Here is a 23,318-nt window from a genome sequence, read left to right as displayed (position 1 = left end):
CTTCCAGCCAGGACACCCTGTGGCACAGGCCAGCCCAAAGCCCTGCAGCTGGGATCTCCAAGGGAATAATGCCACTGATGCCATTTGCTGCAAGATTATTCTATGGCTGTTTTATTTAAAAGGCAAATGAGCTTGCCTTGTAGGAGAGATTATTTCAGTGTTCTGCTTTCTGTGTGAGGAAATGAGGTCGTTCCTCCAGCCCTTCCCGAGGGGAAAGGGGGATGCATGGAGCAGGACAGGGATAGCAGCCAACCCTGATGTTTGAGGGCAGGGGAGCTCCTCAGCTGACTCTGCCTCCTCAGCTGACTCTGGCTGGGGCCTTTGAGGTGATTTAACAAAAATAAAGATGGTTTGAGAAGGTCTTTGAAGTTCCTGGAAGGACTGGAAATGTCACCAGGCTGTACTGAATCAACAATAGCAGCAGAGCACTGGCACTTGAGGCCAGACACACTTGAGGGCAATTGTGGTGCTTAAATCTGAGCCCAAATACCTTGGCTGTGACCCTGGTGGTGCTGCCAGGTACTGAGCAGGTACCAGCCTCGTGGGGGAACTGGGGCTGGATTTCACATTCTCTTGTGACTCTACTTTTAGTCTTCCAAGAAGCAAACACCTCTGGAAGGAGAGGGAGAGGAGCCCAGCATGCCCAGCTGGATTTTGAGGGTGCAGAGGACTCTCCAGTGTAAGGCTCTGCAAACAGCTCCCCTGCCCAGGGCTGCATCTGTGGCCATTGCCCAAGCCCCTGAGGGCAGGTGCAAGGTGCTCATTTGGAAGCATGCTGCTTTCTAAAAGTAATTACAGAAGAAAGATTATAAACAAACATCCTCCTCCCCAAAATCAATCATCCACAGCATGCTGTGAATTCCACCTGCTTGCTGAAATAAGCCTCAGAAGATCCTGTGAGCAGGAAAAGCCTAGTGCTGCAAAACTGGAAGCTTAAGCATGGTTTCCATGTTCTCCTGTTGTTCTACACTTTTTGGAGCAGGGATGATGTTCCCAAGCAAACTGAGCTGATGGTCCTGCTCCAGTGCCCACAGGAATTGTAGTTCTACATTGCAGCACAAGCTGTGAGTAACCTCAGCAAATCCAGAGCAGATCATGGCTGCTGAGCTGTAGCCCTTTGGAGGGGTAAGTCAGCAACTGGAATGCTCCTGACTGGTGGGACTGGCCTCAGAGCCAGGAGGGAATGCTGCCTGCTTCTCCTGTGGAAGCACTGGGATGTTCTTGTCTTCCTCAGGGTTTGTCTCTTCCCACAGATGCAGGAAGCACTGACCCTTAGCTCAGTGTTGTGCTGAGAGCCAAGGACAGACTCTTCTGGATGGGCTTGTTCTGAGTTTGGTTTTCGAAGCCCATTCTAAGGTGTGGTTTCTGAGATTGCTGGGCAGTCAGAAGTCCTGTTTTATATTTGCAGAGGGCTTCAGTGGGGTTAATTTGCAATTGCACTAACTAATGCATGCCCAGTTGTTCAAAGCTCCTGATCCTTTTGTGTTTGTCATTTGCAATATTTCTTAGAGCCTTACTTAGACTTACTTTAGTAGCTCAGGCAGTGAACCCTTTGAGCACACATATATGGACAGGGGTGTGTTTTGTTGCTCCTGGGCCTTTTCCTTCCAGCAAAGCCTGTGCTGCCCTTCAGCCAAGCCAGGTGGCACAAAGGGATCCCATGAACGTGCCAAGGGGGTACTGTGGTTTCCCCCTTTAGCAGAGCAGCACAAAGAGTGTCTGTGCTGTCTGTTGGTAGGTGGACAACGACTCTGGGTCTGGCTGCCTGGCCTTGGACACCACTGATCTGCCCCAGAAGCTCTGTGCTGCTGTGCCCTCCCCTTGTTCTGCCTGGCCAGGCTGTTCTATGGCAAAGAGCCATCAGTGTCCTGTCCCCAGCCCTGGCAGTGCCCACAGCAGCTGGGCAGCTGTGCTGGGCTCCTGTGGCTGTGCCAGCCAAGCCACCAAGGGCTGTCCAAGCAGGAGAGTGGCACAGGGGCTGTGGGTCGCAGGGCACCCTGGGCACTGTGCCTGGAGCAGAGCAGGGCCATGTGGAGGGATTTAACTGAAGGGACATGTGCCATGCTTTCAGCTCTGCCAGCTGGGGTGGCTCTGGCTTGCCCTGGCCAGTGGCTGCTGTAGCCCTGGTGCAGTAACAGAGTAACCTGTTGTTTTGGGGTGTAGGCACAGCTGATCCAGGGAGTGCCCCCTGCCATGGCTCTGGTCAGGCTGCTCCTACACTGCTCTGTTGAGATGGGCTGTGTGAGTCAGGCCGTGAGACTGGGCCAAGGAATTGCTGCTGGAGGTGATGCTCCACGTCAGGCAGCTCTGGCAGGGGGACTGTGGTTACCCCTCACCCCTGTGAGGCAGAGGGTGGTGGGTTCTGCCATCAGGGCACTGCTCAGTTTGTGCTGGACTTGGTGTAGTGGCTTGAGGAAACTGGGATGCATTAGGTGCTTTCTGAGCTCCTGTGCAGATGCAGGCTGGAGACAGCTGGGTTGGCAGCCCTGCACAGGCCTCTCACTTTTCCTCTGCCAGCAGCACCATTGTGGTGCTGCTCAGCATCTCTGGGCACAGAAATGCTGCTGGAAACACAGATCTCCTCCTCTGTGATTCCTCCCTTTTAGGTCCTCCTTTGAAGTGGAGCTTTAGCTCTTAATATGGTAGATAGTGGGATGTGTAAGTGCAGGCATGTCCACGTAGTGTCAGTAAGGCTCCTGGGGCAGCTCTGATTGCCCCACAGGGAATGTGGCTCCCAGGGATGCTCAGAACTGGCTCTGGCTCTGCTGGAAACGGTGAGGCAGGTGTGGAGTGGGGAGTAACTGCAGATCTCTGGGACTAAGGAGACTGCTGGCAAGGGCTGGGATGTGTTATGGGGTGCGGGTGAAAACCAGTTTGGGATTGCACAGGACTTAATAGCAGGAGGGATAAGAAGAGGGAGTCTAGTGGTAGGATAGAGGTGGAGGTAGGATTAGAAAGGGAGTCTAGTGACTTGGGGAGGACTGAGAGTGCATGGATAGGAGGGGAAAGGGGATCAGGTGTGTGTAGGAAGGTGGCTGCTCAATGTGTTTGGCCATGCCCTGCCCAGTGCAGCTGTCCTGCATGCACAGCACCTGGGGTGGGACTTTGGCCTCAGGGGCTTGTATATCCTGGTCAGACTGAGAGCCTAAACATGGCTGCTGCAGCATCCACATGGATTTTACTTGTATTTTACATGTATTTTCACTGGTGGACTTCCATCCTGGCTAGCCAGAGACAGGAGCAGGTTGGGGCTGTGGCTGCTGTCTGGGTTTGTGCAGCCAGCCACGTATCTATCCCTACAGGTGGGATATGTGTGTTCTGTGTCTGCTGGGCACACGTCTCCAGCCTTGCTGCCACTTGGATCTGGGGCCATGGAGTAGCAGCCTCACCACTCTTGGGCTGTTGCATCCAGATAATGCCTTTTCTTCTGGCATGGAGCAGCTGGGCTTGTCAGGGGCTTCAAATGTGTGTTCCTGCCATCAACATCTAACAATTTTTATGGCTTCTTTCCATTTTTATAGGAAAAAACATCACCCTGATCCAGACATTGAAACTCGTCAACTGATGGGACAAAGAGCTGAGACACTTGGCTGTACTAGGACACTAAAACATAGGGTTTAGCCAAAGAATATTTCCCCACTGTGGAAGCTTACACCTGCCAAACCCTGTAGCATTCTTGGGAGGCTTTTCTATCCCTCTTCTCCATTTCCAGATTTCCACACATCATGGTATTCCTTTTGACTTCTTTTGCAAGCTAGCTCTGGCTCTGCCTTCGCTTCCCCTATGCTTTGGTGTGGGTCCCCAGCGTGAGCTGCTGCCTGTGGGCTGGTTCTGCACCTCTGCCTCCAGCTGCTGCTCGGAGGCTCCTCTTGGATGTTGTGACTGACCTGCTTTTTCTCTCTCTTCCACTGTATCTCCTTCCCTCCAATCTGTCTCCTGCGTTCTCCGTTGTCCCCCTCCGTCCCTGCAGGTTCATCATGCCTAGTGGCATATAAAAAGACTCCACCTCCCGTCCCACCTCGGACCACGTCCAAGCCCTTCATCTCTGTCACTGTGCAGAGCAGCACTGAGTCAGCCCAGGACACCTACCTGGACAGCCAGGACCACAAGAGTGAGGTCACCAGCCAGTCGGGGCTCAGCAATTCCTCAGACAGCTTGGACAGCACCAGGACGCCCAGCGTCACCAGGGGCAGCGTCGTGACTCCAGCCAGAGACACTCCAGAGTTACCTCAGAAAAATGCAACTTTGAAAAGTGACAAAGGGACTCTGACTAACGAAGAGCCTAAAGTGGAGAATATCCCCAAACGAAAGCTATCATCTATAGGAATACAAGTATGGAATAGTTTGTTCTCCTTTGTCCCAAGAAATGTCCTTGCCCCATCCATTTAGCATGTGCCTTTGCTTGACCAGGTGTGCATCTGAGCTCACTTAGAATAGCAAGGGACATTCACTGCCTTGCCTGTGTTCCCAGGGTGAGAGACAGCAGCACTTTCCCTTAACAGCCCCAAAAGGATTAAGCTCTTTCAGTACAAATTTGAAATGTTTTCTAGAGCAGAGGAGCCATGTTAACTGGGTGAGTCCCTCTGAAGAGGCCTTTCGCTGCTGCTCTGCCTGTGCCCTGTACTCTGTGTTGCTTCTAATCAGTCTGCTTCTTGTCCATCATGGTTGTAGGGACAATTCTCCCCTGAGAGGTGGGCCCTTCTCCTTGATGTCCATGTGGGAAGGGCTGCTGCAGTGCCAAATGGTCCCAGGGCTGCAGGCAGGAGGGTGCAATTCCTTGCTACCCCATGTTCCCAGCAGGTTGATGCTTCCCTTGCTGGAAGCATTTAACTGTGGGAATAGATGGAAAAGAGTTGTGGATAAAGCAGTGAAATGAGAGCCCAGTGAGTAGTGAAAATTGGTGCTTTAGTCAGCAGAATGCATCCTCTGGGACGGGTTTCTCAGTCACAGGTGGCTGTGAGCTCTAGTTCTGTCCCAGGTGCTGGTTACCAGCAGAGGGGAGCTTGGGCAGCTCCAAGTGCAGGGTCTGAGCTTTGAGCTGTTCTGTGTGTGCTGAACGAGTTCTCCATCTGCTTTACAGCAAGGCCAGCTCAGTACAGGTGACAGTGAGGGGCTCTCAGCAAAGCTGGTGGGACAGAACACCTGAAAGGGCAGCGAGGGGAGGGAATCCACTGGAGAGGCTGACTGCCTTCCACTGCTTTTCCTTTTCTGAGCTGGTTCTTAAGTCACCTGGATTTCTTTCCTAAAACCTTCTAACCCTCTTATCCAGAGCCATGGAGGGTGTCAATCCCTGGGAGAGAGGCTTTGCTGTCAGTCTCAATCACCTTGCTGTCCTCCCTTGGATGCCATGGTGCCTGACTATGTGGAATGCCACAGGCACAGCCCAGGGCTCCTGGCACAGGTGGTGGCAGCAGCCTGGCAGGACACAGCCCTGCTCCTGAGGTGGGAGCAGAGCTGAGCAGGAGCCTCGTGCCTGTCCTTAGCCAGCCCTCCTGTGTGGTGTCAGCATGCTCTGTGTGTGCACACTCCTGGTCTATCTACTAACGTGGATTCCAGCCACAAGTTCTTCTGTCTGTTTTTGTCTGTATTTTTTTTGTTCAATAAGGTTGACTGCCTTCAGCCAGTGGCAAAAGAGGAGCCTCCTCCACCAGCCACCAAATTCCAGTCCATCGGGGTACAGGTAGAGGACGAGTGGCGGTAAGTGAGACGCAACTTGTGCAGTTTCCTTTTCTTTTAAATGGTGCCTCCCCCACTTGTGCTTAGACCTTCTGCCCTGCTTTGTGCCAGTGAGTGGTGTTGAATGGGGCCCACGGAGAACTCTTCCTCCACAGTGCACACCTGCTGCAAAAAGCATTTGTTCTCTAACAGCCAAATCAATGGGAGGTTGAAATTAAATCAAAAATTAAAAAATTCCGAGCTGTAATTATAGTCATGCGTCAGCCTCTCGTCTGAACGGCCGGCTGCAGTAAGCAGGCAACCTTGTAATTGTGAGTGTGTGGTGTGTCTGTGTGTGAGGAGGGGCAGGGGGGGCTCTGCTGTGCCCATGGATTTTGCTGTCGGTGTGGAAGGCCAGCCAGGCTGAGCCCTATTGAACGATGGCTTTTGATCCCTGCAGAAACAGCCACTCTCGCAGCATGTCCTCCAAACAGGACACAGACTCTGACACACAGGAGCCCAATAACTCCAGCTGTAAATCATCTGAGAGAAGCCTCGCTGAGTGCCCCCAGCACAACAACTCTGTTGGTGTTGATGCCTCCACCAGGCAACCAGCCAAGCCCTCACAGATTAAGAGAAACCTCTCCTATGGAGAAAACAACGACCCGGCCCTGGAGCCTTCTTCTCTCCCTCCTCCTGACCCCTGGCTCGAGAGCTCCTCCACGTCGCCGTCGGAGCCGGCGCAGGCGGGGCCCTGCCGGCGGGACGGCTTCTGGTTCCTGAAGCTGCTGCAGGCAGAGACCGAGCGCCTGGAGGGCTGGTGCCGCCAGATGGACCAGGAGACCAAAGAGAACAATCTCTCTGAGGAAGGTGGGTGGGGAACCCGCCCAGCAGCTCCTCCCTCAAGAAGGAGTTGGAGCTGAGGATTGGGTCGGTTAAATTGTGGCTGGCCCATCCCTGAAAGTGTCCGAGGCCAGGTTGGACAGGGCTTGGAGCAGCCTGGTCTAGTGAAAGGTGTCCCTGCCCATGGAATGAGATGAGCTCTAAGGTCCCTTCCCTCCCAAACCATTCTGTGAAATTGCTGACAGCCCACAGAGCCAGAGCATGGAGATGAGGATGAGATGAGGAATGCTTTTTCCTTGGAAAGGGTAATGTAGTTCCTGTGGCAAATGGAGTACAACATAATGCTGTGATGCAGCATGAAAGATGTACAGGGCATGGTGTGACTTCTGACCACTCAAAACTGCTAAAAGCTTAAATTGGTTTAATCTTAAAAAAGGTCAAATGGAAAAAGCTTTTAGGGAGGCTGTGGGATATCTCCCTGCCTCACCCATTACCCTCAAACAGGCAGGGGAGACCTTAGCTGGCAGTGGGGCAGAAGGAGCACAACTCTGGAGCTTGTTTGCTCAGTTCAGTTGGTGAACTGGTCTTTAAAGCAAAGAAGAGGTTTCCTCACATGGGAAAGCATCACTGAATTTATGCTGGGTACACCAAAAGCATGGAACAGGGAGCAAGAGACCAGTTGATTTTATGGGGTTCAGTCCCAGCTAGGCTTGTTCCTCTATTTTCAAATGCCTTGGCAAAACCCCTGGGCTTTTTGCAGTGGGAATCATGCCTCTGGTGCATACAGAGTGACAGGAGTGGGAGTCAAGGCTGCAAAAGGCAGGATCTTTGTGTGGAGCCTGGTTTTGATGTTTTTAAAACCTGAGAAAGGTGAAACAAAGGTGAGGCTCAGTTTTAGCTCACTGTCACTGTTGGGTATCCAGGAGCTAATCCCTAATCTGATTCCCTGAGGTGCTGCCTGGCAGGGAATCTCCCTGCCTTGGGGCTGGCCTGGCTTGACCTGTGGCAAGGAAAGACAGTGAGACTTGCATGGCATTGTTCTGTGTGCCAGGAGCAGGCTGCTTGGTTGTGTAACCACAGCCCTGGTGGGTGGGAGAGCCCAGGGTGTGCTCATCCAGCCAGGATCTGCTGAGCAGGCTCAGGGGCAGCAGCAGAGCAGGAGCAGGACTCAGTGGTCCCTGTTGGTGATGCACCTTGCAGGCTTGGGACTCTGAACCTGCCTCTGGGAGGGAAAAGCCCAGGCTGTATTTCCTCTAATGAGCAGAGGAACGTGTCCATGCCCAGAGGCTGCTTGGAAAACCCATTAAGAGCAGCATAAAGTCCTGAGTGTTAAAAGTCCTGGCCTGGGTGTTAATCCCTGCTGGTACAGGGAGGCTGGAGAGTGGTCCCTGTGTCACCTTTGTCACCTTTCCCCTGGGCAGGGCTGGGAGAGCAGGCTGGGATCTCTAAGCAGGTGCCAGCAGACTTTGCTGAGGTGGTGCTGGTGCTTCTCTGAGGGGCTGAGGGCAGTTTGAGGAGCTCCCTGCCAGCTTGGATATTGTAATGTCCTCAGCCAGGTCTGTGTTTGGCCTGCCAGAAGGAGCAGTGGCAGACAAATGTAGTTGCAAATGTAGTTCGTGAGAGCAGTTGGTGCCTTGAGGATCTCTGAAATTCCTTTTCTGATGACTCCAGTGTTTGCTCCAGAAATGCTGGACCTCATTGCTACAATTAATAGTCTATTCAATTCAGGTCTTTTTATTTCCTCTTTTTTTTTTTTGTCCCTCACAGTCTTAGGAAAAGTCCTGAGTGCAGTGGGCAGTGCACAGTTACTAATGTCACAGAAGTTCCAGCAATTCCATGGCCTCTGTGAGCAAAACTTGGTGAGTCTGGATCTCTTTTCCTGATTTCTGAGAGGATGCCTCTCTTTGAACAGCACGACAAGGAGTTGGTCACTGTTAACAGGCTGCAGTCCCTGTGAAAACAAAGCCACAGCCTGCAGTGCCAGCTGGGGGAAGGCTGGGTTAGCACAGAGGGGCCTCCTGCTTCTGAAGGGCTTTTTGAGGCAAACCCCTGAGGCTGGCTGGATAGGGGGGCCTGTTTGAAAGGTCTGCTCTTGACCACACATGCTCCCTTTGCGTGTGTGGCTGGTGACACTGTCCCCAGGCCACTGGAATTGATCTCTGAAAGGGAATGCAAGGCTTTGCCCTTGCTCAGAGCTGACCTGGCTAATGGGGATTGATGGAATCTGTGGTTTAGTTTTCCCCTCAAGCTTTATGGTAATATGGATTTTGCAAACTTCCTCAGGGGTGAATTCCTCTTTAGATGTAAAATAATCTTGGAGAGACTTAAGGACCAGGAGGGGGTATAGTGCTGATCCCAGCTGAGCAGCAGCACCAGCAGAGCTTTGTATGAGCTGCTTGGATCTGATCCCATGCTTTCCAGGGTCTGTGGTGGTGGTTCAGCTGTCTGGGAACTGGGAAAATTCTATTCTTGGAAGAAACTTAAGCTACTTAAAATTTTTCAACCCAGCCTGAGAAGTACTGATGCTTTCAGGTTGTTTTGGGCAGAAATGTAGCAAAATAATTTTGCTCATGAAAGCTCAGTTTGGCTCCTTAGAGTGCTGCACATCCAGGCATCAGAGCTGGGTATCCATTTCCATTATTCCCCCCCCTGAAATGGCAGTCTCTGTGTAAGAAGCCAGTGTTGTCACTCTGATTGCCACGCTGGGCACCTACTGTTGGAGGTTCCTGCTGTGGGGTTAGTGCCAGCACTGGGTGTCTGGTTCAGGATTACTCTGCTGTAAGGAGGAGTGCTTACAAGGAGTCAGGACTTGCTTCCTGAGCTTGGCAGAAATTATTTGGGCTGTAAATGATGGCTTTGTGTGTCCATGCTCAGGGCCGCTGTCTCCTGTGGCTTCTCACTGAGTTTGGCTGCAGGCAGACATAAAAGGGGTGAAGGTGCTATTCATGCTGCTCTGCTGGGTGTGTTCTCTCTGAAATGGCGTTTTTAATGCTTCTCCCTTTCTAGAACCCTAATGCCAATCCCAGACCCACAGCCCAGGACTTGGCTGGATTTTGGGATCTCCTCCAGCTGTCCATCGAAGACATCAGCATGAAGTTTGACGAGCTGTACCACCTCAAAGCTAATAGCTGGCAATTGGCAGAGACACCGGAGAGAAAGGTGAGTGAGGGGCCCTGGGGAGTGGCCACAGCACCTTGTTGTACACATTTGGGGTACCTGAGGTCTGGTTTTGTCTGCAAACAGATGCTCCCAAGGGCTTTTGCCATCCTGCACTGGTCATCTCATAGCCTCGTAAGGCACCAAGGCCATTCCTCTTGAGTAATAGTGGGAACAGTTTTGTGCAAGGGGAAAAGGTGTTGGATGGAGAGAGCCCAGAGTGGTGGGCAGTGGTGCAGGGGCCTCAACTATTCCTAGCACTGTGTAGATGGATTTAACTATCCCTTGTGCTCAAGTAATGTGAAAAACAAGTTGAACCTTTGAAAAATGCAGGAGAGGTTAGGTCCTGGCTCTGCCAGTAAGGGTAGGGAGGACTGTGACTCAGGGCACGGTGGCTTATTAAAATTTTGCAGTTCCACGTGAAGTTGTGTCTTCGTGCTGCCTGTGCTGTGCTCTGAGCTGCAGCTGAACCAGACAATTTCTGAGCTCCAGGCCATTCCAGAAGAATCCTGTACCATGGAAGCTGCATGGAGGGGAGGGTTAGGCTGGATAACAGGAAAAGATTCTCCCCCAGAGGGTGCTGGGCAGTGCCCAGGCTCCCCGGGGAATGGGCACGGCCCCGAGGTTGCCAGAGCTCCAGGAGTGTTTGGACACTGTTCTCAGGCACAGGGTGTCTGTCCTGCAGGTGTCCATGCAGGGGTTGGACTTGATCATCCTGGTTGTGGATCATCAGCCCCTGGATTGTGGACTTCCATCCCAGGAAATGTCCAAGGTCAGGTTGGACAGGGTCTAGAGGAAGGTGTCCCTGCCATGGCAGGGGGTGGAACTGAGTGATCTTCCAACCCAGACCATTTTGTGATTCCATGATTGTTGTGGGTCCCTTCCCATGCAGGACATTTTGTGATTCTGTGAAATGCAAAATGGCTCCTTATAGAAACAGGGGCAGTTGATTTGAGGGGTGTCTGGCTGCAGAGCTGCTCTCCCCAGCACCATGCCAGTCCCTCCGGGGCTGAGCCGGCGCCCAGCTGCGCACATTTGTATCAGTTGTGGGTTTTTCCTTACTGTCTCCCTAAAGGAAGAGAAGAAGCCACCCCCTCCAGTGCCAAAGAAGCCAGCCAAGTCCAAATCGCAGCTGAGCCGGGACAAAGGCTCCGACTCGGACAAGCAGCGGCAGGAGGCGCGGAAGCGGCTGATGGCGGCCAAGCGCGCGGCCTCCGTGCGGCAGAACTCGGCCACCGAGAGCGCCGACAGCATCGAGATCTACGTCCCCGAGGCCCAGACCCGCCTCTGAGCCCAGCCACGGCCAGCCCGCGGCTTTTATAAGTCATTAAATGGGAAAAAAAAGGTTCTCTCGAAACTAGTGTGATTTATTCAGTCTAGAGACAATGAGCCATCCTTGAAAAGGGCTCCTGAGTTGGCTTTTTTCTCTCTCAGCTTTAAGTAATGAAGATTTTAACAAAAAAAAATACAAACAAAAAAAATTTAAAAAAAAAAGAAAAAATGCCCCTCGTTTTCTCCCCAGCTGTGGTGTTGCTGAATGGACTGGACAGACTCCTGGGAACTCCAGCCCCTCGACTTGGAACTTCAGTCTTTTTACTTGTTCTATCTCATGAGAATTATTAGCTTGTTTACAAGAAGAGGACAAGAAAAAACGAAGCCTTGAGCACTTGCCATGCTGTGTTCTTCCTCCTCCTCAGATCTGTTCTGCCCTTCTCATCCTTTATTTTTCCCTCCTCCTGCTCCCGTTTCTCCCACCCTTTGCATGGTTTCGGTTCCCGTGTCCGGACCCCCCTGTCCCTGCAGAGAACACCTGTGGTGTGTCATTCCTGCTGCCCTCTCCAGCCAGCAGCCTGCTGGGCTTTGTGTTCTTGGGATGGGGATGCTGGGGTGGGGAGGCTGGGCACAGGGGGCCCTATCTTCAGCTTGTTGGAGGGAGAGGACGCTGGGGCTGTGGAATGTGGGGTTGAAATGCAGCCCAGAAGCAAAATGTGCAATAAACCTGGCGCAGGGGACCCCGAGAGCCGGAACCCGCTCCGGGCCGGAGCTGAAGGAGCACAGAGCACGAGCACATCACTATGGTTTCCCTCCTCTTCCCATTCCCACACCGTTGTCCTTGGCTGGCTGGTGGAGAGAGGAGCTGCTGCAGCGGGGGCTGTGGGGTCAGCGTGTCCAGGAGGAGACAGGAGGGTGTACATATGCACATATACACTTAGTAGTACCTGTATAGTAATTCCTACACACGGATCCTGCCCACGCCACCGCGGGGGTGGGCAGATGTATAGCATATATTTTTACATGTACTATATCTAGATGTGTGTCCAAGTGTGTGTAAAAATATATACCCTGTGTGTAAGCAGATGACTATTTTTTCCTTATCTCCCTGCTCTCTGGGTAGAGGAAGGATTGCTAAATATTTTTTAGCCCATTTTTTCTTCCCCTTTGTAGGTCTCCTTTCCGGTCTGGCTCCTCAGAGCCAGAGCTGCCACCCCCTGATTCTTTGCCACCCTCTCACACAGAAGGTTTTTGTCCCATCCTGAGGGATCTTGCTGGGGATTTTTTTGTTTTCCTCTTCACACGTTTGAACAAGTTGGGAGATTGTGTGCTACTGTCATGGGGGTGGAGGTGGAATCCCAGTGGTTTCAGTGAGAGTGTTGGTGATCCAGAAGGCAAAAAATAAATAAAAGTGAAATCCTGAACGATGCCTGCTGCCCATTGTGTGCTGTCTGGGGCTGTCCATGAACACTGCTCTGAGGTCTCTGCCCCAGCCATAGAATTCCCAAAGCTTGGCTGTGCTGGGGTTCAAATTGGGCTGGAGTTGGGGATGAGGCTCTGCTCTCAGGGGACAAGTGCAAGCAGCCTCAGGTTGCTCCAGGGGAGGTTTACATTGGATACTGAGGGAAAGTCCTTCATGGAAAATGTGGTCAGGGCTGCCCAGGGCAGGGGGAGAGTCCCCAGCCCTGGGGGTGTTGGAAGGGTCTGTGCAGGTGGCACCTGGTGGTGCGTGGGCATGGCAGGGTTTGGCAGCAGCTGGGACTCCTCTTGGAGGCCTTTCTCAAACCTAAAGATTCTGTGGGGGCAGAGACTTTGTTGGGTTGCACTGTCTGGTTTTGGGGCGGATGCAGCTTTAGGAATCACTGGCAGAGAAATGGAACACCAAGGGGATGTGGGAGTTCATTTATTTATTTTATCATTTACTCTTCCCTGCTGCTGTTCATGGAGTGGTCAAGCTCTCCTTGCTGCCCTGGGCTGGGCTTGCTCATAATATTTATGTTCTTATATAATATGGATTTGTGTTTTTATATATATATATATATATATATATATATATATATATATATATGCATATATTTTAACATGTAAGTGAATTTATAAAGATACAAAAATTAATTAATTTTAATATGGTTTTGTATCTTATAATTAATACAATACTTCAAATTCCCCTACATGTATTAAAATGCATACACAAATACAGAGGTAGAGTTACATACTTCTATATACATATACATATAAATATGTGTAAGACGTGTACAAAAACGTGTTATACGTATTTAGACACACCTCTTATAAATCTGAGAATTATTTGTTGCAGATATTTAACACCCCTTTTATAAATAATTTCATGCCTACTCCTTGAATCCACCTGTTTTGAGCCCAAAGGACAGGTGCAGCCAATCACGGGGCTGCCTAAGATCACGTGGGGATGGTGGTGTCACGAGATGGCTGCCTGCCAATCACAGCACAGTGTGACGTTTAACAAAATGGCTGCGCCCTCCCATAAGATGGCGGGTGAAACAAAATGGCCGCCCCCAGTGGATACAAGGGGTGAGGCCCTGTGTCACAGTACTTCCGGGCCCTATCAACCAATCACAGCACAGAACGTACTGCTGCGGCGAATGGCCGTGAGGCTGCTGGGAGGGGGCGGGGCTCGAGGGGGCGGTGGGCGTGGTCTCCTCTTGTTCCGTGCCGTGCTCGGGCCAGGAGGGCGCGGTGCCCGCCTGTGTCCCTCTTCGTGTCTGGGATCCGTGTCCCTGTCCCGTGTCTCTGTCCGCTGTCCGTGTCCGTGTCCCCGTCCCCGTCTCGGCCGGGCGCTGCAGCCCCGCGCTCTCCGGCTCCTGGAGCCGCTCTCGGCTCTTCCCGAGGCTTCCCCGGGCCCAGCCCCTGCCGCGCGAGGCCCATTCTCCGGGAATCCCCAGGAATGCCCCGTGGCGCCGGCTCGGCTCGCTCTGCCCGGCTCGGCTCGGTCCCCGCCCGGAGCGGGACAGCGCCTGTCCCCGGGGCCACCCCAGGACGGCTCCCGGCTCCGTCCATGCGCGGGGATCGCGTTGCCTCCGGCACAACCGCGGGGCTGGGGACCCTCGGGGGTGCACAGCGGTCCGGGACCCTCGGGGGTGCACAGCGGTCCGGGGCCCTCGGGGGTGCACAGCGGTCCGGGACCCTCTGGGGTGCACAGCGGTCCGGGACCCTCGGGGGTGCACAGCGGTCCCGGAACCCTCGGGGGTGCACAGCGGTCCGGGACCCTCGGGGGTGCACAGCGCTCCCCGCTTCCTGCGCTGTTCTGGGCACAGCCCCGGCCCAGCCATGGGGGAGCACTGCCAGGGAGGGTCCCGGAGCCTCACCCACTCGTGGGGAGTTTTGGGGCAGGGCTGGCAGTGGCGGAGTAGTTGGAGAAGTGGGAAAGGCTGGGAGAGCTGAGAGTGTTCAGCCTGGAGAAGGGAACACTCTGCGGAGACCTCAGAGACCTTTCTTGGACCTAAAGGAGCTCCAGGAGAGCTGGAGGGGGACTTGGGACAAGGGATGGGAATGGCTTCACATTATCAGAGATCAAGGATATTGGGAAGAAATTCCTCCCTGTGCGGGTGGGGAGGCCCTGGCACAGGTTACCCAGAGAAGATGTGGTTGCCCCATCCCTAGAAGAATCAAAGGCCAGGCTGGACAGGGCTTGGAGCACCCTGGGATAGTGGAAAAGCTGTCCCTGCCCATGGCAGGGGGCTGTGCCTAAATGGTCTTTACAGTCTTTCCAACCCAAACCACCCTGGGAAGTATGAGAGTGTCACATGAATGGGGCTGTTGTGTGTGCCTGGGTCAGAGCCCGGGGCCTGGGGGGCTGCAGGGCTGGGGGCCCTCCTGGAGGACCCTCCCAGCCCCAGCTGCTGCCCGGGGAGGTGGTGCAGGTGGGTGTGGGGCAGGTCAGAGCGGCGCCTCCCCCTGTGCCCCATGCTGTCCCTCGGCACCTCCACCCAGCTCACTGTCCCCGAGCCCCCGGGAGCTGCTGCTCTCTGCTGGAGCTGCCTGGGGGTCCCCAGGCCCTGCCGGAGGCGCAGAGCCCCGTGTGCAGCTCAGGAACCACGAGGTCTGCCTGGGGCCACAGGAGGGGCAGCAGAGCTGTGGTGTCCCCAGCTGTGACCCCCTGTCACAGTGCAGACCCCCGAGCTGGGCTGGCAGACCCTGCCCTGGCTCCAGCTCCCCACTCCCCATGGGAATGTGCCCCATCCCACATCTCTCACCCCGAGCACAAAGCCCATGGACAGTGGGGGACACCTGGGTGCTGTTCCAGGGTGGCCCAGGGGTTTATCTGGGGGTGGAGAACCAGGTGAGGCACCCACAAAATGACAAATCTCGCTCCAACACACAGCTCATATTTAAAAATAACAACCAAAACTAAAAAAACTTTTATTTGACAATAGAAAAAAAACCAAAAAGATATTTACAGTAGTTTGTTATTTCTCCATAAATTTAATTCCAATAACTCCTGCCTCTGGTCCGTCCCAGGGCAGCAGCACCAGCCCCTGGCACAGGCACTGCTCGGGGGAAGGAAACCACTTGGGTTTGACTGGGGCAAGAGAGCAGGAGGCCAAAGAGCCTCTCCCTCCCCCAGGACAAGGGACAGAGCTGCAGGGGGGTGACGAGGTGAGAGTCCCAAAGCAGAGGACTTTCCCTGGGGAGGAGACAAAGGGCAAACGAAGGCTGGACATAGAAATGGAGGTGGGGGTGAGAGGCACACGATGGGCACCCACCCACCCCGGTGTCCCCCAGCACTGCACAGGGCACCTGCCCAGGTGATGCTGTTGGGAAACCTTCCCACAGCAGCCCCTCCCTGGCACTCTGAAGAAATTGGGGGTGGGAACACACCAGTCCCCCAAATCAGTGCTTTTCCCTTCCAGCCCTGTTCCCTCCGGTGCTCTCCCCCTGCCCCGCAGAGCTCCCAGTCCTGCGGCTTTACCCCCTCCAGCCATCACCTCATCTGGCTCGGTGATTACCGAGGGGATTGGCGCTGCCATGGCCAGGGTACAGTCACTGAACAACCCACAGGGCCCGGCACAGCGCCCGGGGACAGCGAGCGACACCCAGCCAGGAGCTGCCCCGGAGCCCCTCAGGCCCGGCCATCCCAGCTCACGCCAGTTTGTCACTAGAGGTCCCCAGCGCCGCACAGCCACGCTGCGAGGGGAGGGGACAAGGAGCGACATCTCCATCCTCCGCCCGCCCCGCGCTGCCTCCCAGGAGCCCCGCGCTGCACTTGCAGGACGCACATGGCCGTGCCCGCACCACGCCTCCTTCCAAAGGTTTTATGGAAAAAAAAATAAAAAATAAAATATAAAAGGAAATGAAATCGGGTACAAAATTCACAGTCTCAGCTCTGCCCGGGCTTGGCCCCGCGCTCAGTGCTCCGGGCACAGCGGGCACACATTCGGCATGAACTCGAGGGGAGCGCGGGGAGGGTGTGGAAATGCTTACAGATTTAAAAAAAAAAAAAAAAAAAAAGTAATAATCATGGAATAAATCACAATTAAAGGGAAAATGTTTCAACAAAAAACTTGCTAAACAGCACCATAGAGATTTCTACTGGCAGCATCCAGAACAACCTAAAAAGGAAGAGGAGGATCCTATTTTTTCCATGATAAAATGCCACAGACTCCATGTTTCCAGTTCATCTGTCCTTTGCCCTTCCCTGGGCAAGGCAGGCCCCCTGGCCAGCACCGGGAAACAAAAAAGCCCCCAAAAACAAAAGGGGCGCCAGGGGGGAAGGGTGGCAGGGAGAAAGGATCAGAGATATGGGAGACAAAGCTCTTCAGCCACAGTCCTTACACTGGCATTAAAAAGCCAGGTTCTCTCTGTCTCCCTGAAGAAACGGTGCTGGCTGGACCCTTGTTTGCAGGAGAGGAGGAGATCAGCAGGTTTTCCAGGGGAGCTCCCGTGCCCGCTCCAGCCGTGCGGCAGGGACAGGGCACTGCCAGCGCTGGGCTCGGGCACACACCGGGGCACCGTGCTCGGCAGCCGGGGCATCTCCGGGGAGGATGGCGGGGTGGGACCGGCCTTCCTCTGCCGCCTCGGCTGCCGAGAGACACCGGAGCCCCCGGGGGCAGGAGCCGCTCCTGGATGGGCCATGGGGGTGAGGGAGGGTCGGAGCCCCGGGAAGGGCACCCTGCGGGACCCGGCCCGGGGCTATTTGGAGGCTCCCGGGGGCTCGGCGTGCGGAGCCAGGGGCAGCTGCCCCCCCTGCCGCTGCCGCTCCAGCTCGGCCGCCTTCTGCAGGGCCACCTCCACCAGCAGCTGGAAGCTGCTGAAGTCGTCCCCGAAGAGCTCGGGGGGCGTGGGGGGCGGCGTGTTGAAGAGTCCGGGTGTGGGGCTGCCCGCCTCGGCCCGCGCCAGCAGGGTCAGGGTGCTGCTGCCGGGGCCCGCCCTGGCCTCGGGCCCGGGGGGCTTCTCCCACTCGGGGCTGTGGGCGCTCACCACGGCCAGCGCCCGCGCCGGCTGGCACAGTACCTGCGGGCACACCGACATCGACAGCACCTTGGAGGCGCCCGCGGGAGGCACCACGAGCACCCCGGGGCCGGCGGCAGCGCCCCGCGGCACGGCCGCGTCGCCGGCTTTGCCCCCGCGGCGGGAGATGGTGAACTGGTTGGGGTCCTTGCCGTCCTTGCGCAGCATGTCGGGGAGCAGCCGCCGCCGCGCGTTGATGAACCAGTTACAGATCTGCGGGGAGAGAGGGCGCGGCGGGGTCAGCCGGGGGTGCAGCCCCGGCTCAGAGCAGCAGCAGCTCCTCCAGAGCAGGCGAGCGGCTCCCACACGGCCGGATCCCACAGGTCCCCCTCAGCCCTGCACCCCCTTCCCGTGCGGCTCCGGAGAGGCACAGCTAGCGCTGGCACCCACGGAAACCCCGGCACCGGCTGCTTCCTGCACGGCACCGCCTGCCCGGGGCAGCCCCTTCCTCCCCGGCCCTGCCAGCGCCCCTCGGGCCCGTGCCCGCGGCTCCTGCTCTCCATCGCAGCCCAGGACGGGCACAGCCCGCGCTGCCTCGGGCCGAGCCGCCCCCAGGCACAGCAGCCGTGCCCGGGGCCCCGGGAGCTGGGGCGGTTCTCAGCAGAGCTGCCCCCGGGGCAGGAGGGGCTCAGTGCTGTGCCACAGGCCCCGGCTGCAGGCACAGCACAGCTCCTGCCATGCCCCAGCCAGAGCCCAGGGCATTGCACCCAGGGCATTGCACAGAGCCAGCCCAGAGCCCACCCTGCAGGTCCCCAACCTGGGGACAGGCTTTCCTTCTCCAGGTGACCCATCCTGGAGCTCAGCCCTGTTTCCACACTGCTGCCAACCCAAACAGGAGCACCGAGGCTGCCAGAGCAGATGGATGGCAGGAGAGCAGCACAGATGGAAAACCCTAGAAGCCATCAGGTGATGGAGCTGCAGCCCCTCAGCCCCTAATAGGGCCGGGGATGGGACAGCAGAGACACCTTCCTGTGCCTCTGCCCACGAGCAGGGTCACAACTCATGCTAAAGGCTCTCCCAAACTGCACAGCATGGAGGCTGCACGTCTGGCAGCCCTTTGCCATTATTGAGCCCTGGCCATGAATTGTTTCAGCATCTTTATATAAAATGCTGCATTTAAATAACTGCCTTCTTCCTAGAAAACAATTAGAAGAGAATAAATCAAGGGGAAAAAAAAAAGTCTGATCTTTCCTAAATCAACAGCTATGGAAAATATTTCCCCCAAGGAGAGAGAACTTGCCACAACTTCAACCACAGCAAGATCTCAGTTGTCGTTTTTTTTTTTATGACAATATTTGGCATTAAAACTCTCAAACACACCAGTCTTACTCCCTTTTCTGTTCCAAACCCCCTCCCTTGCAGGCCTTGGCTGGGTCCCCTTGACATGATCCTGGCCATCCACCACTGTGATCCCCAACTAGAGAGATGGACTCCCATCGAAAAGCCCAACTCCTCAGGGCTGAGAACCCCCAAAATCCAGCCTGTCCCCACCACCATGCTCCTTCCAGCATTCAATTCCCATTGGAGAACGGGGCACGGAGATGGGGGGACACAGCCACTGTGACAGCAGGCACTGTCACAGAGCTGGGACACGCTCTGGCTCTGAAGCAGTTTATTGGGTTCAGTCCATCCCTTTTCCTCCCACCAGCACACCCTGCTCTGTCCCTTTGGGCAGTGTCTGTCCCCTGCACTGTGAGAGCAGCATCTCCTCCACAGGGAGGAAAAGCCCATCCAGGGCACAGGCTGGGAAAGCTGCTGCTGTCCAGGAAGCCTCAGGGGGAGCAGGTGCCACTTTCCTAGTGCTGGAATTCCTGCAAGGGAGGCACAGGGCTTCCTGCTCCCCCTGATCCCTGGCTGCCGTGCACAGCTCCAGCTCCCCAGGCCATGGAGCAGCCAGGTGGGGGCATAAAGAAACAACTGTGGGGGGGTTGGCCAGTGGCTGTGGCAGAGCCCTGCATTCCAGAGGATTTTTGGAGGGGCCAGATCAGCATCACAGACTGAACCCCACAGCCAGACCATGGGGTGTCCCACACCTCCCCCAGCAGGCAGAGGGAACCCCAGGGGTTCCTGCTGCAGCCCCTCAGGCTGGCACTGGGGATGCCCTCGGGCTGGGACCCCCTGCACAGCGGGTACAGGGGGCACATGCTGGCTCTGGGCTCACCTGGAGCAAGCAGCAGCTGGCATGCAGCAGGGCCATACCTCAACAGAGCCCACCCGTGTGCCAACCCCTGCCAGGTCCCACGGGGCTCAGGCACCGAGAGCCGGGCACCTGCCAGTGCCCCCGAGGCCTGGGGCAACCCCCGTGTGCCAGGCACTGCCAGGCCAACCCGGGCCAGCACCAGCCCAGCTCCCACAGGCCAGGCCTGTCCCTGCTCCCCTGACTCAGCCTCAAGCCCAGCCAGGGGCTCCAGGCTGTCCCCGAGCAGCTGCTGGACACGGCTCTGTGGCACAGCCAGCACTCACAGAAACACACTAAAGTGAAAGAGCAGGTTTGCCCTGCTGCCCAGGGAGAGGGCAAGCAGACAGCCCTGCCCACACTCTGTGTCTGGGCTGGGACAGCTGGCCAGGACTGTGCTGAGCCACGGGGAGAGGAGCCAGAGGTACAGAGGAAGCTCCAGGAGAGGAGCAAACCCACCAGCCCCTGCCTTCTGCCTGCACCCCCCACCCTGTCAGGTTGGGAGAGGGGGATGGGGCCCAGGGCACCAGGCCTGAGCACAGAGCACAGGGCCAGCAGCTGGGCAGGCCCTCCCAGCCACCGCAAACACAGCAGGGACCACACCAGAGTGGGAAGGACAAATGCTTCTCACCCCCACTGCTGCCCAGGGCTCCTGCCTGGGCACCCACCCTGGTACCACATGGAGAACATCAGCCCACAGCTGGGAGCAGGACAGGGAGACTCCTGGACAAGGCTCCCCTTTAATGCAGCTGGTGTAACTGGGACCAGATGGGCCAGCCAGCCCAGGGCACTCCAAGCACACCCCAGCCTCTCCCTTCTGGCTAAAATCACAGAATATCCTCAGCTGGAAGGGATCCACAGAGATCATCAAGTCCAACTCCTGGCCTTGCCCACTCCAGGGCTGTTCTCTGCCCAGCTCTGTGTGCAGGGGGTGCTCATCCTGCTGGGGGTGTCCAGGGGAACCGGATAAAGAGGCATCCCCCAAAACCCTCCCACCTGTGCAGCTTTTACTGACAACATCCAGCCTGTCCCCACTCCAGTCCCTCCACCTTCCAGCTCCAGCAGAGCTGGTCCCCAGGGCTCAGACCTCTCCCACGAAAGACCCTCCCTTCACACAGGTGCCTTTCCTTCCCAAACATCCCTTCCCTTGCTTCCTTTCTGCCCTGCCCGTGGTGAATGATCCCAGCCTGCCCAGACCTTTGGGATCCTCGGTAGGGTTCTCCTGTCCCACACCGCATGGCAGTGTCCCCAGCATGGCAGTGTCCCCAGCCGTGTCCCCAGCGGGTGGGGCCGGCTCCTACCTGCAGCACGGAGAGGCTGGTCTGCCCCGAGAGGCTGAGCTTCTCCTGCTCCGAGGGGTAGGCGTTGAAGCGGTGCTCGTACAGCCAGTCCCGCAGGATCTTCACCGACTCCTTGGGAAGGTTGCCCCTTCTCTTCCTCTTGCACTGCGAGGGGTCGGGGGATGTGGCGCCGTCCTCGTCCCCCGGGTCACTGTCCGACATGGTGGAGCTGCCCGCGGGACCCCCCTGGCTGAAGCCTGGCGAGGGGAACCAAAGGGAGCTTCAGGCGGTGTCCGGTCGGGGGAGGGGAAGGGGCCTCCCACCGACCTCCCCCCGCCTCCAACGGGGGTCTCACCCCCTCCGGGCCCGCCTGAGGGGGAATCCCGAGGCAGAGACCCCCGGGGGCGGGACACAAACAACCGGCACCGGCGGGACAACGGGGGCACCGAACAGAGCCCCGGGGGTGCGGGGGATCTCAGCGCACGCACGGGGCTCGGGGGCACTCGGGCTTCGGGGGGCACCGCAACGGGGGAAAAAAAAAATCAAGCGTGGGGTAGAGTGGAGGAGGGGAAGTTAAAAACAAAAACAATCTCAGCAGGAGAAAGAGGCCGGAGCTGGAGAGTGGGAGAGGAACCACGCGGGGTCATTGTGCGGCGGGGATGGAGGCGGGGGCGGCTGTCACGGGCCGGGGGCTCGGCGGAGCGGGACTCTGAGGCCGGGCCCCGCCGCCCCTCCGGCCGCAACAGGCGGTGAGGGGCCGGGGCCGCCCACACAAAGCGGGGCAGCGGCGGCCGCGGCCCTCCCGGGCGGCGGGGGCACAGAGGGGCCGGAGAGCGGCCGGAGAGCGGCCCCCGCGCTCCGCCGCCGGCCCCGAGTCGTCCCCGGGCGGGCAAACTCCGCCGTGACTCCGAGCGGCGGCGGGGCCGGGCGGGACCCCCGGCCGCAGCTCCCGCAAACTTCGGGAAGCGCCGGCGCGGCCCGTCCCGCTCCGTCCCGCACAAAGGCGCGGGGCCGCCCCGCTCCCCCCGCGCCCCCCGGGATCCATCTTTGCGCTCACCCCCGGGCCGCCGCCGCCGCCTGGGCGCTCGCATGGGCCGCGCCGGGGTCTCGGTGCCGGGGCCGGTGCGGGGCCGTCCCGCGGCGGCGGGCGGGCAGCCGGGCGCGGCGGAAAGTTTTGGGTGGGCGGCGGTGACAGATGCCGAGACAGAGTTCCCTTTGTTCCCGAGGAGGCAGGAACTCGCCGGGCCCCCCGCCCCCGGCCCCGGCCCCGGCCCGCCCGCCCCCGGCTGTCACCGGGCACCGGGGCCCCCCCGCCCCGCCGAGCCCCCCCCGCCCCGCCGAGCCCCGGCCGGTACCTGGCGCCGGCGCAGCCCCGGGCTCGGCCCCGCTGCCGGACACGGCCCCCGGCGGGAGGGGGCAGGGACAGAGGGAGCCCCGGAGCCCCCGCAGCCGCCCGGCCCCGCGGAGCTGCGCCCGCACGGGGGCCCAGCCACGGCACCCACGTGGGGACAGCCAAGCCTGGGGACACCCAGCAGGGACACCCTCTTTGGAACTCCCACCCAGGGACACCCACGCAGGGGTGCCCCACAAGGCACTGCACAAGTTCCTTCCTCTGGCTGAATGCTGTAGCTGGGCCCCAGGGGTCACCGGTGTCTGTGGGCAGGGGACAGGGACAAGGACAGGAGCTGCAGGGACAGGTGTGGGTGACGACCCTGGGGACCTCTGGGCACCTTGAAATTCCACCAGTGCCTCGCTTTTTCTTTACCAGATGGGAAATCAGAAGCCCAGCACATCACTGCTCCCATGACAGAGGAAGGTGTTTTCAAGCAAAGGTGGTGACTGAGAAGGATCCAGGTGGAGCCCTTGCTGTGCCATGGCCATCAGGCTGGCCAAGGTCTCTGGAAGCCTTTCTGCTCTCCCTGTGCCTCTCCCTGACCACAGCAGAGCCCAAGGTCACCTTTGGAGTTTTGGAGACCAAATTGCTCCGTTTATGTGCTGCTGGTCCAGGGTGTGACGAGCATGAGATTTCCCCAGCACAGCTGTGTGCCCCTGTGTGCTGTGGGGCTGGGTTGCATTGCCACCCCCTGCCAGGTGCTCCGTGGAGCCCAAGGGGATGGGTCCATCAGGGGTCCCCTGGAGCGGCGCCTTTGTCAGTGGGAAGGAAGAAGAGAGAGGAGCTGCTCTGAGCAGTGGTGCCACATCCCAGCGCCTGTGATGGACAAAGTGCCACCATGGGAACCCTGTCCTGCAGCCAGCCCAGAGCCCCCTGTCCTGGGGGGCATCTCCTGGGGATGTCCTTTTTGGGATGTCCCTCCCCTGTCTTGGGCACAAGCACAGTGTGGGCACCCCCCAGGACCTGTGTGCTGCTGGGGCACAGCCCCCAAGCCTCACCAGGTCCTGCTCCACCTCTCCCCACCAACCCCTGGCTTGATGTCACCCTGCCCCAGGGG

The 23,318-nt window shown here is 57.4% G+C and overlaps 2 protein-coding genes across 8 annotated transcripts in view; one reads left to right on the top strand and one right to left on the bottom strand.

Annotated features, from left to right (window-relative positions):
- The window catches only part of DLGAP4 (DLG associated protein 4), a 154,797-nt gene extending 142,444 nt beyond the window's left edge, over positions 1-12,353 (top strand). For all 6 annotated transcript variants that reach the window (XM_066561764.1, XM_066561766.1, XM_066561767.1 and 3 more), the window contains 6 exons: positions 3,971-4,332; positions 5,606-5,697; positions 6,116-6,525; positions 8,266-8,357; positions 9,505-9,657; positions 10,730-12,353. In XM_066561764.1, the coding sequence (XP_066417861.1) occupies positions 3,971-4,332; positions 5,606-5,697; positions 6,116-6,525; positions 8,266-8,357; positions 9,505-9,657; positions 10,730-10,945 (1,325 nt within the window). In that variant the 3' untranslated portion in view covers positions 10,946-12,353. The remainder of the gene's footprint in view (positions 1-3,970; positions 4,333-5,605; positions 5,698-6,115; positions 6,526-8,265; positions 8,358-9,504; positions 9,658-10,729) is intronic.
- A 4,204-nt stretch (positions 12,354-16,557) lies between these two features.
- On the bottom strand, positions 16,558-21,959 carry TGIF2 (TGFB induced factor homeobox 2). Of its 2 annotated transcripts, XM_066561771.1 has the most exons (3): positions 21,926-21,959; positions 20,890-21,125; positions 16,558-17,625 (listed from the first exon to the last, which is right to left on the bottom strand). In XM_066561771.1, exons 1-3 carry the CDS (start codon positions 21,957-21,959, stop codon positions 17,095-17,097), a joined length of 801 nt encoding a protein of 266 aa, XP_066417868.1. In that variant the 3' UTR covers positions 16,558-17,094. The 2 variants fall into 2 exon arrangements, with proteins under 2 accessions (XP_066417868.1, XP_066417869.1); XM_066561772.1 differs by lacking the exon at positions 21,926-21,959 and having other exon boundaries at positions 20,890-21,105.
- Positions 21,960-23,318: the final 1,359 nt, after the last annotated feature.

This window comes from Molothrus aeneus, chromosome 17 (assembly GCF_037042795.1).
Source record: "Molothrus aeneus isolate 106 chromosome 17, BPBGC_Maene_1.0, whole genome shotgun sequence".
NCBI classification, from domain to species: Eukaryota; Metazoa; Chordata; class Aves; order Passeriformes; family Icteridae; genus Molothrus; species Molothrus aeneus.
This window is presented reverse-complemented; position numbering and strand designations above follow the sequence as displayed.

Bases quoted from the DNA above. Each gene is read 5' to 3' on its own strand.
- TGIF2 (XM_066561771.1), bottom strand. From the start codon at position 21,959: ATGCGAGCGCCCAGGCGGCGGCGGCGGCCCGGGG. The intron at 21,126-21,925 runs GTGAGCGCAAAG...TCCCCTCGCCAG, and splicing joins GCGGCGGCGGCGGCCCGGGG to GCTTCAGCCAGGGGGGTCCC. The intron at 17,626-20,889 runs GTAGGAGCCGGC...CTCTCCCCGCAG, and splicing joins CCAGCCTCTCCGTGCTGCAG to ATCTGTAACTGGTTCATCAA.